At 38.4% G+C, this 12,184-nt stretch overlaps 2 protein-coding genes across 3 annotated transcripts; one reads left to right on the forward strand and one right to left on the reverse strand.

Annotated features, from left to right (window-relative positions):
- Positions 1–407: 407 nt before the first annotated feature.
- LOC114153374 (choline-phosphate cytidylyltransferase B-like) lies at positions 408–4,165 on the reverse strand. Its single transcript, XM_028031893.1, has 8 exons — positions 3,973–4,165; positions 3,063–3,162; positions 2,567–2,683; positions 1,761–1,912; positions 1,554–1,632; positions 1,324–1,466; positions 1,047–1,235; positions 408–737 (listed from the first exon to the last, which is right to left on the reverse strand). Exons 1-8 carry the CDS (start codon positions 4,060–4,062, stop codon positions 537–539), a joined length of 1,071 nt encoding a protein of 356 aa, XP_027887694.1. The 5' UTR covers positions 4,063–4,165; the 3' UTR covers positions 408–536.
- A 2,631-nt stretch (positions 4,166–6,796) lies between these two features.
- LOC114153372 (lipase member H-like) lies at positions 6,797–12,131 on the forward strand. Of its 2 annotated transcripts, none has more exons than XM_028031890.1 (11): positions 6,797–6,951; positions 7,398–7,477; positions 8,433–8,812; positions 8,913–9,021; positions 9,423–9,524; positions 9,628–9,717; positions 9,809–9,976; positions 10,097–10,186; positions 11,503–11,611; positions 11,710–11,883; positions 12,003–12,131. In XM_028031890.1, exons 2-11 carry the CDS (start codon positions 7,420–7,422, stop codon positions 12,085–12,087), a joined length of 1,365 nt encoding a protein of 454 aa, XP_027887691.1. In that variant the 5' UTR covers positions 6,797–6,951; positions 7,398–7,419; the 3' UTR covers positions 12,088–12,131. The 2 variants fall into 2 exon arrangements, with proteins under 2 accessions (XP_027887691.1, XP_027887692.1); XM_028031891.1 differs by having other exon boundaries at positions 9,812–9,976.
- Positions 12,132–12,184: the final 53 nt, after the last annotated feature.

Here is a 12,184-nt window from a genome sequence, read left to right on the forward strand (position 1 = left end):
CATTCTTTCTGGTACTCTGCTTTCAGCATGGCATCACAACAATGTTCCTTTAAGCTATTTTCAACAGTTCTTAGAAGCCTTGGACTGAGAAATGGTACATATGATAAGGCCAGCAGCTAGAGGTCTGGTGGAACTGTGTGGGGAAGGCATGAGGGAGGGGTGCTCTGTGAGTCAGTTCCAAGGAAGAGTTTTGTGGAAATATTACCGTTTAAGCACCCCCGAATGGCTGCCACAGTAGAGATTTCTCAATTATGTATGAAAGAATTAAATTCAGGTATGTTTATGATGAGGAAGTAACATTATAACATGATGTAAAACTCAAAAAAGTCAATTTTGCATAATATAACTCCTTTAAATCAAAGATGAACGACAAAAGGCAAATAGATCCAAGTAAGCAAAAAATAGCATTTTGGTTTGGATTTTTTTATTATGTACAATATGATATCTCGCTTGCAATTTAGCACGCTAATAATAAATTAAGGGACTCAATCTGTACACATGCCACATTTGAGACACAGTATGTCCCGGAATAATAACTAATATCCAGAGGCCGCTTTGATAGAAGAGCGGTTCCTCTTTTTGGGGTAAGATGGGGAGGAAGGAGGAGAGGCAGCGGGCGGGAGTGAGTCAGGTGAAACTGAACGTCTTCTGGTCGGACTGCTGCTGGGCGAGCCGCGCGGTGAGGAGTAGGGTGACAGGGCCTGGAGCATGCGGCCACTGCGCTCCTGGATGGCACGCTTTAAGACAAAAAAACAGAATTCATTTTTGTATTTTGTACAGACATTAATCTGCATTTCAGAGGACATTTGTGTATAAGCAGAGCTTGATAGTGTGAATCCCTTGTGATTAAAATATGTTTTTAATCAACCTAACACGGCTGCTTTATTTCAAGACCCCATACTTTCCTTAGCGTCTGAATTTCAAATGAAACCAAATTTAGCTCAGAAGTCAGAAATGTGCCTAAATCTTTTGCAGGAGCGTTGTTACCAGATATTTTCTCACCAGACATTTTTTGTGACTTTTGACCTAAAACTCAGAAAACTTACCCATGTACTATCTGGTCCAAAAAGTTCCAGGAAGTTGCCAATGAATTCCCGTGACTTCTCCTCCCATTTGTGGATCAGGTCCTGGCTCTTCTCCTCCACCCTGTTCACAAAGTGCTTTGACTTTTCCTCCACCGTTCGCACAGTCTCTTTCATCTTATCCACCTGGTTCTGAAGCCGATACTTATTCTCCTGCCAGGAAAGAAAAATTTGTGTTCATTTGTTTATGGTATTGCCATATGATCTAAGGTGAAAGATTTCTTCTTTTTTTTTTTTTTACCTTAATAAACCCCACATTGAGTTCACGGGCTGTGTATCCTCTCTGCAGGTTGCGGCGGACATAGATGTCATAGTCCCGGACAATTCGAGTGATCACATCAGAGGTGGAGATACCCTCTGTCCTCTGAGTGGCCACAAACATTCCTGATATGAATTAGTAAATCCTGTATTTTAGTTAAGTGACAAAAGTAACCACTTGCACTGATTTTATTGATTTCTGTTAAGCTCTACCTGCTTCTTTGATGTCCTTATAAACGTCCTCTGACCCAGCAGATGTGTAAGGAATGTCATCATGGGCCACAAAGTCAATCTATCAGTGGAAGAAGGGAGTGTTTGGACTATTTAAGCTCACATATCTTTATTTGATATGATTTAGTGTATTTCTGTGCAACTGTCTGATACTATAATAGTATTCCCTGCCACAGCACAAACTTTGACCTTGTGTTTCTTGAGGAACTCTGGGGTAAGTGTCCAAGGAGCGTCTCTCACCACCTCGTCAACGTAACGACAGTGCCTGAGTGCTTCGTAGCGCTCGTCCTCTGTCATTACAGTGTAGCCTTTCAACTTGTGGGTGAGTTCATCACTGCACACTAGTCACAAAAAGAAATACATTTAGTGTCTTATATTAAAACTGTAAAGATATAAACTGGTGTTAAAATAAATTGATCATTGAAAATTTGACTAAGCTTCATTTATTTAGATTGGGATTTATGGTGATAGGCAGCAAAAGGTAATCACAACCCTTAAACTTTTTCACATTCTTTCACCTTTTTATTGCAAACTTTGATGTATTTTACTGGGATTTTGAAGTGATAGATCAACACAAGGAGGAGCCTAATTATGAAGTAGACATGTTCATGTTTAGAAAACTCGATGGAGTGTTTGACAATATCCAAACTTCTGAACATACCATGGAAAACCGCTGTTCAGATTACTTTCCATTCTAACAAACTGAGTTTTAGTCAAAAAGTTAATGTTGCAAGAATCAATGAGTGACAATTTCATATTTGCAATTCTGGTAAAGTGTTAACTGAGTGGCTGAAACCTACAATTAAGATTTTTATGTTACAATTAGGTGTCCAATATTCCTTCCATTTCACAATTATGCACTCTTTTGTGTAAGTCTATCACATAAAATCCCAATAAAATACCCTTACGTTTTAGATTGTAAATGCGTAGATTGTAAATATAAAAACCTTTAAGAGGTACATTTTATATCCTCCAAATAAAATTCTAGTCTTCACCTCCAACTATCAGGTAAGTATTTGGGAAAACATTTTTGGCTTGCATCAGGGCCCGAGCATGTCCCGAATGGAAGAGATCAAAGATGCCATCAGCATACACTCTCACCGGCCGTTGAGCTACAAAAAAGCAACATGGAGGCACATTGTGAGCAGAAACTGAGATAAGACTTTCAGACTCTCTTTTTTTCTGTATTTATAGCTACAAAAAAGCAACATGGAGGCATGAACTTTCACATTGTGAGCAGAAACTGAGATAAGACTTTCAGACACTCTGTTTATGATATACGATATATGATTTCTGTTACAATCATATATCGTGATAAATTGCAGCACAGATAGAATCCACTGATACTGAAGTCCATATGTAGATTTGTAAATCAATAAAATTACAGCATTGAACAATTTGTTGCTTTCTCTTACTTCTTGCTTCCACCGTCAAGTGCTGCTTGAATTTTGGTTTCAAGACATCAGTTTTCAGCAAAAATACAAATCTAACCTGGGGTTCCCTTCCGTGCTTGAGCAATAGTCAGCTTTTCATGTGGGATCTCTGTCTCATAACCTGTTTGTCTTGCAAACGGTGCTGGTTCTCGCAGAGCCTGAGGACACAGAGATAATATGAAATATGATATAAATGCTCGTTGTCTTAGATAGTAATTATCTTGCTGCACGTCATACCAAACACGTATTTTTCTAAGTCACAAGCAAGCCAATCTGGAATAGGAAGGAGTATAAGGTGCAGTTACTATGAAAAAACATAGTGAAGGGACAGAAAAGGTTCTGCAAATTGACAGATTAGGATTTGCCTCTACTGCTGACATTAAAAAAATTAAAAAAATTAAAGTCAAGATAAACTTTTATAGTAGCTCCTGGACAGTCCTCAATCTCTGTCCTGAAGCAACAAATTTCTACTCCCTGTTTCTGTCCGGCATGGACTTCGTGTTATGAGCAAGTTCATATATCTACACCTTTATCAACTGTGATGTAAGATATACTTTGAACCTCTGCTCCGGTTCAACCTCTGCTCCAGGGTGTAGAGTCAGTATAAACATTGGCTTAAACATGTTTCAGCGCTGAAACTACACGTGCTAGATAAATCCTCAAATGTTATATTATAGAACACAAAAATACTTGCATGCAAGGACTTTTCTGACAACAAAAAAAGTGACAAATTTAATTGATAACTTCACCAGTTTATTTCATCTATTAGTTTTACATTCCTTTAAAGTTACAACAACAATGTATTATGGCAACGGCATTTTATTCAAAGTAATATTTCAAGTCAAATAGCAACACATATGTCTATATTTATGTCTCTGATAGCAAAAGCTATTCATATGAACATTGGTCATTTTTAGTTGTCATGCATAAAAAAAGTTTGGTCTGTCTGATTTCTTGACTAAATCTACCTTGCGTGGGCCTCCTCCTCCTCTACGGTTCTGTGGAGTCTCTCTGTGCTGGTTGTTGTTGCTGCTTCGGCCTCGTCTCCTTCTAGCCATTGCCGATCTTCCGCTGTGAATTCGCCTGCTGCTCCTCTCTGCCGGTCTGACTAGTCAACATGGGAGATTTCTGAGCCTGTGCGTCTTTTTAAGTTTACATCCCATCAGTCTGCCTGACCCCGATGACGAGAGAACTGGGTGAGCAAAGTTCATGCCACTCTGCTGAAGGCATTCGGAAATCTAGAGTGTGTTTGCAATCAATACATATCTGTCTTCCTTTGACAGAAATGTTTTTTCTGTGTGTGTAGTGTCACTTTGTACTAGCTGTTTAAGACATTTTAATAGCTGTGTAATGCATTCCTTGCAAAAGTCATAGTCTTGGAATCTATTCCACATTTAAGGGTCAAAGCAAAAATGCATAATTGTGAAGTGAAATTAATATTATATTCAATAACAACATGTTTTACTTGGTGAATTGAGTTACTGTGATAAATGAACCTTTGTAATTTATTGAATATGACAGTATTTGCCTTCCAAAGTCCCCTTTTTATTATAGTCTCAGTTTAATGCAAATGTTTTTCATAAGAGACACATCAGTAAAGTTGTAAATTAAGGTGCAGAGAAATTTAAAGCAATAAAACAATGTTCAGTCTCACCAACCAGTAGCAATAATTCATGCATAATATGATGAGGTGCTCTGGTCAGATAAGGCTGAAACTGAACTTCTTTGTCCACATGCAAAGTACTGAGTGTGATGGTAGGTTAACTCTTCAAATGATGTTGAACACATATTCTAGCTGGTCAGAGCACAGATGGGTGAAACTAAATACAACAGCAATTATTCAACAAACCTGTCAGGTGTTTTTAGATTTTTTTATTTTTCTCCATTCACCTTATCCAGGTTGGCTTAGTTACAAGGTTGGGTCCTCTACAGACCTGGAGCTTGAGGATGTTGCAGAGTTTTTGAGCTGTTCCAATGATTGTGTTTTTTTGGACAGAGGTCTCAGAGATTGCCTCCGGTTTCTAATGAAGCTATTTTCCCTTTTTAGGGATCAAAGTTCTGAGTCCTTCAATAAACACTGTTTACACTGTTGCCTTTTCAATAACCTCTATAACCTCATTCATGTTTCAGCTCTTGGAATTTCTCAAGCTTTTAATGTTCCTTGAGATTACATCCACCCTTTTTTCCTACTTTGTCTACAAATACAAGCTCCAGTTTACAGACTTCTGGCTCTACAAGTCCCACGGGGTCTTACCTCCGTCATTCTCCACCCATTATGGCAACATCTTACACTTTGACTGTGGGGGACCTCCACCTTATATTCAACACAGATATTCCTGTACTAACTAGTTGATCATTGCATACATATTATGCTTTGCCTACCTGCCAAGTTCTCACACTCAGCGTTCATCCCCAGGACTCTTTCAACAATTTGTAGCACTACTCAACACTTTGTCAATCTTTCAGTGTTGCACACAATGTAGAGTTGCATGCTAAAGTCCCTAATACTTCTTTTTCTTACACTCTGGATTTCTCCTTCCTAAGACATTCATGCAGCAGTTCATCAACCTGATGCACTCACTCGTTTTTGGACCTCCTCCTTCTGCTGTTTTATGATTCTGGAGTTTGGGTGAAACCTTTTGTCTCTATCATAGAACTTTCTAGTCTTGATATTAGTGGGTTCTATCTTCTTTTGAACAGCTGGTTGGGGTGCGCTGATAAATCGGCCCCAGTTTCATTGAACATCTGCATTTATCCATGGTCTCATTGAGCTCTCCATGAAGGCTTTCAGTGTATTGTTGATATAATAAAGTTCCAAGATGTCTTAAATCCATATTTGGTGTAGAGTTATATCAATTCAGCTGGAGCACATCTTTGTTTGCATGGTCTTGCAATTTATAATGACAAGTCTTTCAACTGGTAGCTGGTGTTTTGGCATGTCTGATGTTGCTACCACGTCCCTCTGGGACCTCCTCATAAATTAATTCATCAGAGAGGATTTCCATATCCTCTGTCGTGACTGACTGATATTTCCATTCCTTCTTATGAGCTTGTCTTATATCCAGAACTCATTGCAGAAATACTCCATCACAATCACTAAAATATCTGTGTAAGTATACGATCTGTCTTGGAACTAACCTATTTCAAAGAAGTGGGATGTGTGCTTAAAAACAATCACAGTCTAGGGGATCTCCTAAGGGAGATTTTCAAGAAAAACAGGAATCCTTAAAGGATTTGTAAAGCAGGGAAACTACAAATACTAGCACCACAACACATGTTGGAAATAATGTTTTAATGCTACTTTTTACATGTTATTTTTACATTACGTGTTAGGTTTTGAACGTAGGTGGGTACAGAAGTAGTACATTACCAAATGTGCCATTCATGAGTGAATCATTTTTGCTGCCCCACATTCCTTCTGAAGGACAAGTAAAGGATTGGCACACCATAAAGGCGTCATTCAGTTTTTCAAGCAAGTTTAACCTGTAATTGCCAGTAATGTAGCAAATTATGAGAAAACTCTTACATTAATTAAATACAGTATAATATTGGTATATTGAAGCCCTGCCTTTTGGAAAGCCCCTGTGATTTTCAGTTTCATTTTTGGCTTTGTATAAAATGTGTTTTATAAATGTATTTTAGGTTTTTTTTTCTTTGAGTGGCTTCGAATCATTTTAGCTAAAAGCAAACAACCTATAAAACCACTCACAGAACCAGTTTAAACCAAAACTGACTTCATAGGTATTTTTTTCACCTTTGAGCATAATAACCCTAGGAAAGGGGAGTGGTTATCTCTGAGACAAGTTGCCAGGCGGGAGCATTGCTCTACTCTTCCACCTCTCACTTCCTGGAGTAAATGCTTTTCAAATATATGGAGATCAAAACAGAGCAGCACTCTGAACCTCTGGACCTTTGGCACATCTCTCCAGAGAACACCACAGCTAAAGGTAAGGCTTAGAAACAACACTTCCCATCAGAAATTAATCAAGAAATAGTTACTAAATATGTGGTGTCAGTTGTTGGTGAGAAAACCAGTGTTTTAAAAGCCAGGGAATACAGGCAGGAGAAACTGAAGCTGTCAGTTTCTCAGTCATTGGCTGCGATGATCACTGTGGGTGGAGACTGTTAATTAAACTGATTTATTTGTCCTTAGGTTGCCAAAGCTTCACTTCCACTGTAAATAAGTAATACATTTTATGTTCCTGTCTTTGCTTTAATTACATGAAGGAGTACTTAGATAAGAAAGACAGCTCCTGCCTTCCCTCTGTATCTATCTGAGAGGATAAAGCAATCACTTACACAACAGTTGTGGTTTTACGATAAATTAAATACCCAGTTATGCTGAAGTTGTTTTTATCAGATTATTTTAATATCAATGTCCTTATCTTTCTAGATTTCACTTGCTGCAGCTGAACATGTTTCTGTGGTCTTGTCTGACACCTTTCCTGCTGATAACAGTTCAACTATGCAAAGGTAGTATGCAACATAACGCAGAAATGATTAACACAAGTCTTAGCATCATATCTTTGACTGTGGATGATATTTAAACACAAAACCACACGCATGCTGATTTTTGACCTTAAGTGTATCACAAGTTAAGCCAACCATAGCTGTGGAACTGAGATTTCTTGAGAAAAATATCCTTTTTTATTGCAATAGCTTTGGTTTGTGGTTGTACAGCTCACTTTCCGGGGAATTACATAAAAAAAGAGTCGTACTACTGTTGCGCAAGATAGCTGACAATGTGACTAAAAGTTCCCAACTGTTCTGCCTTTTGTTCTGTCTCAGCAAGTAAGGAGAGGCAAGTTCATTTGCAAAGGCCAACGAGAAAACCACTAATCTAAATATTTCAGTCACTTCTAGTAGCATCTGTATCTTTTGTCAGCTCTTTCCCACGGCTTCAGTTTTATGCCCTTTGCTCTGTCAGTGTGTTGAGGCTTATGCTGTTATTTTGTTGCAGTACATGAATTGTTATCCAGGGCAGAAGTATTGATGCCTACAGCTACTTCTAATTAAAATATTCACACTTCTTGGGTTGTTCTCATCTGTTCACATTGCAACTACACACGTTTGTGTATTTTACTGTGACATTTCTTTATAACCCAATACAAAGTAGTATATGTGAAAAATAAGCAGAGATGTATGACAGAATTTTTACTATGAAAAATCTGAAAACTGTGACATGCATTTGTATCCCCATTATATGATTATCTTGTTTTGCTGCTGAAAAAGTACCTCTAGTCAAATCTGTAGCATCCAACATTTCTAACCAGCTTCCCGGACTCTGCTAAAAAACAATCTATGATGGTGCCACCACAATGTGGAGTTACTACGTAGCTACTACTTAGCTGATGTATGAAATCGAACATATCACAATGTCCTGAAATAATAACTTATCTTCTTTTTTTTGCTTATTTGTTTTTACTAGGATCCCCAACCCAAAGATGTGAGGAATTCACAGATCTAGACTTATCTCATGCCATCATCGGCACAAGCCTCAGAATCAGGCTGCTGCTTTACACTAGGGACAATGACAGGTGTGGTGTGGTCCTGTCCCACACCAACTTGGCAGAGCATCCCGAGTTTAACATGTCCAACCCCACCACCTTCATCATCCATGGCTATCGGCCCACAGGATCTCCCCCGTTGTGGTTGAGCAACTTCACAAAGTGGCTGTTGGCCAGGCAAGACATGAATGTTGTGGTAGTGGACTGGAACTATGGAGCTACTAATGTTAATTATTTTAAGGTGGTTGAGAAGACATACAAAGTGGCAGACAACCTCACAGCTTTCATTAAAATGATGCAGGTACAAAGTGTCTCTGATCCTCTGTAACCAAATCCGCTGTGCCCGGAGAGAACAACATCCTTGACAGTTTTGTGGAACTTTTCTAAAAACTCTGTTTCAGGAGCACGGCACTTCTTTAAGTGCGATTCACATGATTGGAGTAAGTCTTGGAGCCCACATTTCCGGTTTTGTGGGAGCAAATCTGAACAGTTCAATCGGAAGAATAACAGGTACGTTTTACATGTTACTACATGATTTTATGCCACTTTGATTCAGGGTGAGATAAACACGAGCCAAGATGAAGTGAAAGCAAAACCTGCAAACAATCTGGTTGCAATCTTAGTTGCAACAACTGAGTTTTAACAACTAAATGAATGAGATAGGTAAATTCCCTTCTGTAGGTAATCTTTAATGCACTTTTTTCAGAATTTCAAGCCTTTAGACTGAAGTCCTGACAGATAGCTTCATAGTATGCATGTGTTTCTGAAGAAGAACCTGTACGACAATGGTACAGCCTGTTTTGGTGAAATATACTGTACATAGTTTGTACATTTACTTCTCCCATCAATTTAAACATCTACTGACCTCTACACTATTTTCTGTCTGCTTTGTACTGATGTGATCTTTGCAGCTCTTGATCCTGCCGGACCTACGTTCACTGGCAAACCTCCAGAAATGCGTCTGGACCCGACAGACGCTCAGTTCGTCGACGCGCTGCACACAGACATTGATTGTCAGCCGGTTTAATAGTTGCTTTAAAATCTTAATTGATGTTTTTTTTCAAATGTATCTTTATAGTGATGTTTATATGTGTTATATGTCCTATTGGTTTTCAGTTCTGGGCTTCAGGGCACCATTGGGCCACATTGATTTCTATGCTAATGGAGGAACTGACCAGCCTGGCTGTCCAAAGACTGTGCTATCACGTAAGGTTTGAGGGACTAGCCAACATGTGCTGCTGTACAGTGAGCTGTCATTTTAAAATGACAATATTTCCATTCATTAACCCTTAAACAGCAGGTGGCTACTTCAAATGTGACCACCAGAGGTCTGTGTTGCTTTTCATGGACACTATAAATGAGGCATGCCCCAGTCCAGCATTCCCCTGTTCCTCCTATGAAGATTTTCTGGATGGAAGATGCATGAGCTGTGACCGCTTTGGTGAAGCTGGTTGTCCTGTCTTTGGTTGGTGGTTTTATTGATTAACTTACTACCTATGTTCTTCTACTGCTGTACTGATACATAACAGTGTATGTACACCTTGCCTAACATTTAGACTGATGCATATGTTTGTACTCAAATCAGGCTACGATGTTATACGGTGGAAGGATGTCCTCAATCGACTGAGCCAAACAAAGTACTACTTTAACACAAATTCAGACTCTCCATATTGCTGTAAGTAATTTTAGTATTTAGCAGAATAACTAGAGTTATGGAAAACAATGCTTTATCATATATACATGAAAAGGGTGCATCTCAGTACATTAGAATATCACAGAAAAATGCTTGTTTTAGCAAAAATTGATAATCATATTTAATAGAGAGAGGTATATTTATGTTTATTTGAGTTCGTTTACATTATCAAGTTACAGCTAATAAAAAGAATCCCTTTTCTCAAATCAGCATCTCAGCAGACGGAAGTGTGGCATGCTCTAAAATCACTTGGTAAATGGCTGAGCTGGTATTGATTCACTGATTAATCAATATCAGGAGATATGGCTCCACAAATTCTCGCTGACTGTGGAAACCTCACAAAGAACCTGAACCAGCTTGAAGTTTGTGCTTCTCAGCTCCACTCCCAGACTCTGGAATAGTTTTACAAATGAAATGCAAACTTTGCCTTCAAGTAAAAAAATGACTCTGGATCACTGAGTAAGAGTCCAGTCATTCTTTTCCTTAGCCCACTCCTCCAACAAGTAATTGGTTCTTAATATTTGAGGGTCCAGACCCTCTGACAAACCAAAGGTCTGATTTTTACCAAGCTACGTTGTCAAGCCGGTATACTTAATTCTGTAAGCAATTTCTTTAGCAACGACCCTTGGTGACCTACCTTTACTGTGGAGGGTTACATTAAATGTTTGCTGGGCAATCCTCAATTCAGCAGTTTTCCATATCCATGTACAAAGACCATGCTATACCAGTTTTGTACTCAAATTCTTGTGACTATTTTACATCAGATACACATTTTCTAAGAAACAAAATTTTGATTTTCTTTAAGCCACAACCATCAAACTGGGAATAAATAAGCATTTTAAATACATCACTCTGTGAGGAATGATAAACATTAGATTTTTCAAATGCATTCTAATTTACTGAGATGCACCCTCTTATAAAAAATCTGATTTGATTCTGCATGATTTTGTTTATGTCCCCACCTAGTGGTAGCACAAAGACTGTCATCAACAGCAGAAAGGCATTTTAATGTTCCTGCACATTGCTGAAAGCAGCAAAACGACAATCACAAAAAGATGTATGGATTTTCTGCAACAAATGTAGTTTTTTTTGCATTTTCCACAACATAGAACAGAAAAACAAACTAAACAAACTTTTCTTGATTACTGCTTTTCTGACAGCAGCATTGTATGTTTCCACTCTCCACAGATGTTGTCCATAATAAATAAACCTTGACATGAGTACTACAGCAAAATGTCAACAAAAAAAGTAATTTAGTTTTTGAAATAATTTTGCATAAATATGTTCTGCTCTTTCAGTGACAAACTACAGAGTAGATGTGATGATTTGGAATCAGAAGGCACAGAAGGGATACATGGAAATTAAAATCAATGACAGTGTCAATGAGACAGTGGCAATCATTGAACAGTAAGACCTCTTTTTTCATAATCCCAGTGCTGCCCAAAAATCAAGTATTCCTCCATAACTTCATATGTCTGTGTGTTTCTTTCTTTCTTTTTAACCAGTAAAGCAATACAGTTCATGAAGGACACAGAGATCACAATGCTTGCTATGTTTGATAGAAACATTCAGTCAGTGAAAAATGTCTCTCTCAAATACTACGCTGGAATGGGGTGTAATTCCAAACGCAAGCTTCGGGTCCTGAGAATCCGTTTCACACCCCTGGATCGCAAAAAGAAGTAGGCAACATTTACAGATTTTACATCATTTTAACTGTGTCCGTTCAAAAAAAAGTATGTTTTACGTTTGTCTCCAAATTCACAGCAGATTCTTTTCTCTTTTTTCTATTATCTTGCAGGCCTCTTTGTCGTTACGACATTCTTCTTGTTAATAAGAAAGAGTTCACATTCAGGCCTATTCCATGTGAAGAAACCCCGTCCTGAAATCAGGCTGAACGCTCAATAAAGAACTTTCATGAGGAAGAGTCCTCTGGGTCCTCAGTTTCTTTAGGACTGGTTGGAAAATTAATAAGGATCCCAA

Source organism: Xiphophorus couchianus, chromosome 11 (assembly GCF_001444195.1).
Source record: "Xiphophorus couchianus chromosome 11, X_couchianus-1.0, whole genome shotgun sequence".
Taxonomy (NCBI): domain Eukaryota; kingdom Metazoa; phylum Chordata; class Actinopteri; order Cyprinodontiformes; family Poeciliidae; genus Xiphophorus; species Xiphophorus couchianus.

Excerpts from the sequence above, each read along its gene's own strand:
- LOC114153374 (XM_028031893.1), bottom strand. The coding sequence starts at position 4,062 with ATGGCTAGAAGGAGACGAGGCCGAAGCAGCAACAACAACCAGCACAGA. Across the intron at positions 1,633-1,760 it reads AGTTCCTCAAGAAACACAAG|ATTGACTTTGTGGCCCATGA; the intron begins GTCAAAGTTTGT and ends TTCCACTGATAG. Across the intron at positions 1,467-1,553 it reads TAAGGACATCAAAGAAGCAG|GAATGTTTGTGGCCACTCAG; the intron begins GTAGAGCTTAAC and ends AATTCATATCAG.
- LOC114153372 (XM_028031890.1), top strand. The coding sequence starts at position 7,420 with ATGTTTCTGTGGTCTTGTCTGACACCTTTCCTGCTGATAACAGTTCAA. Across the intron at positions 9,718-9,808 it reads TCCAAAGACTGTGCTATCAC|CAGGTGGCTACTTCAAATGT; the intron begins GTAAGGTTTGAG and ends ACCCTTAAACAG. Across the intron at positions 11,612-11,709 it reads ACAGTGGCAATCATTGAACA|TAAAGCAATACAGTTCATGA; the intron begins GTAAGACCTCTT and ends CTTTTTAACCAG.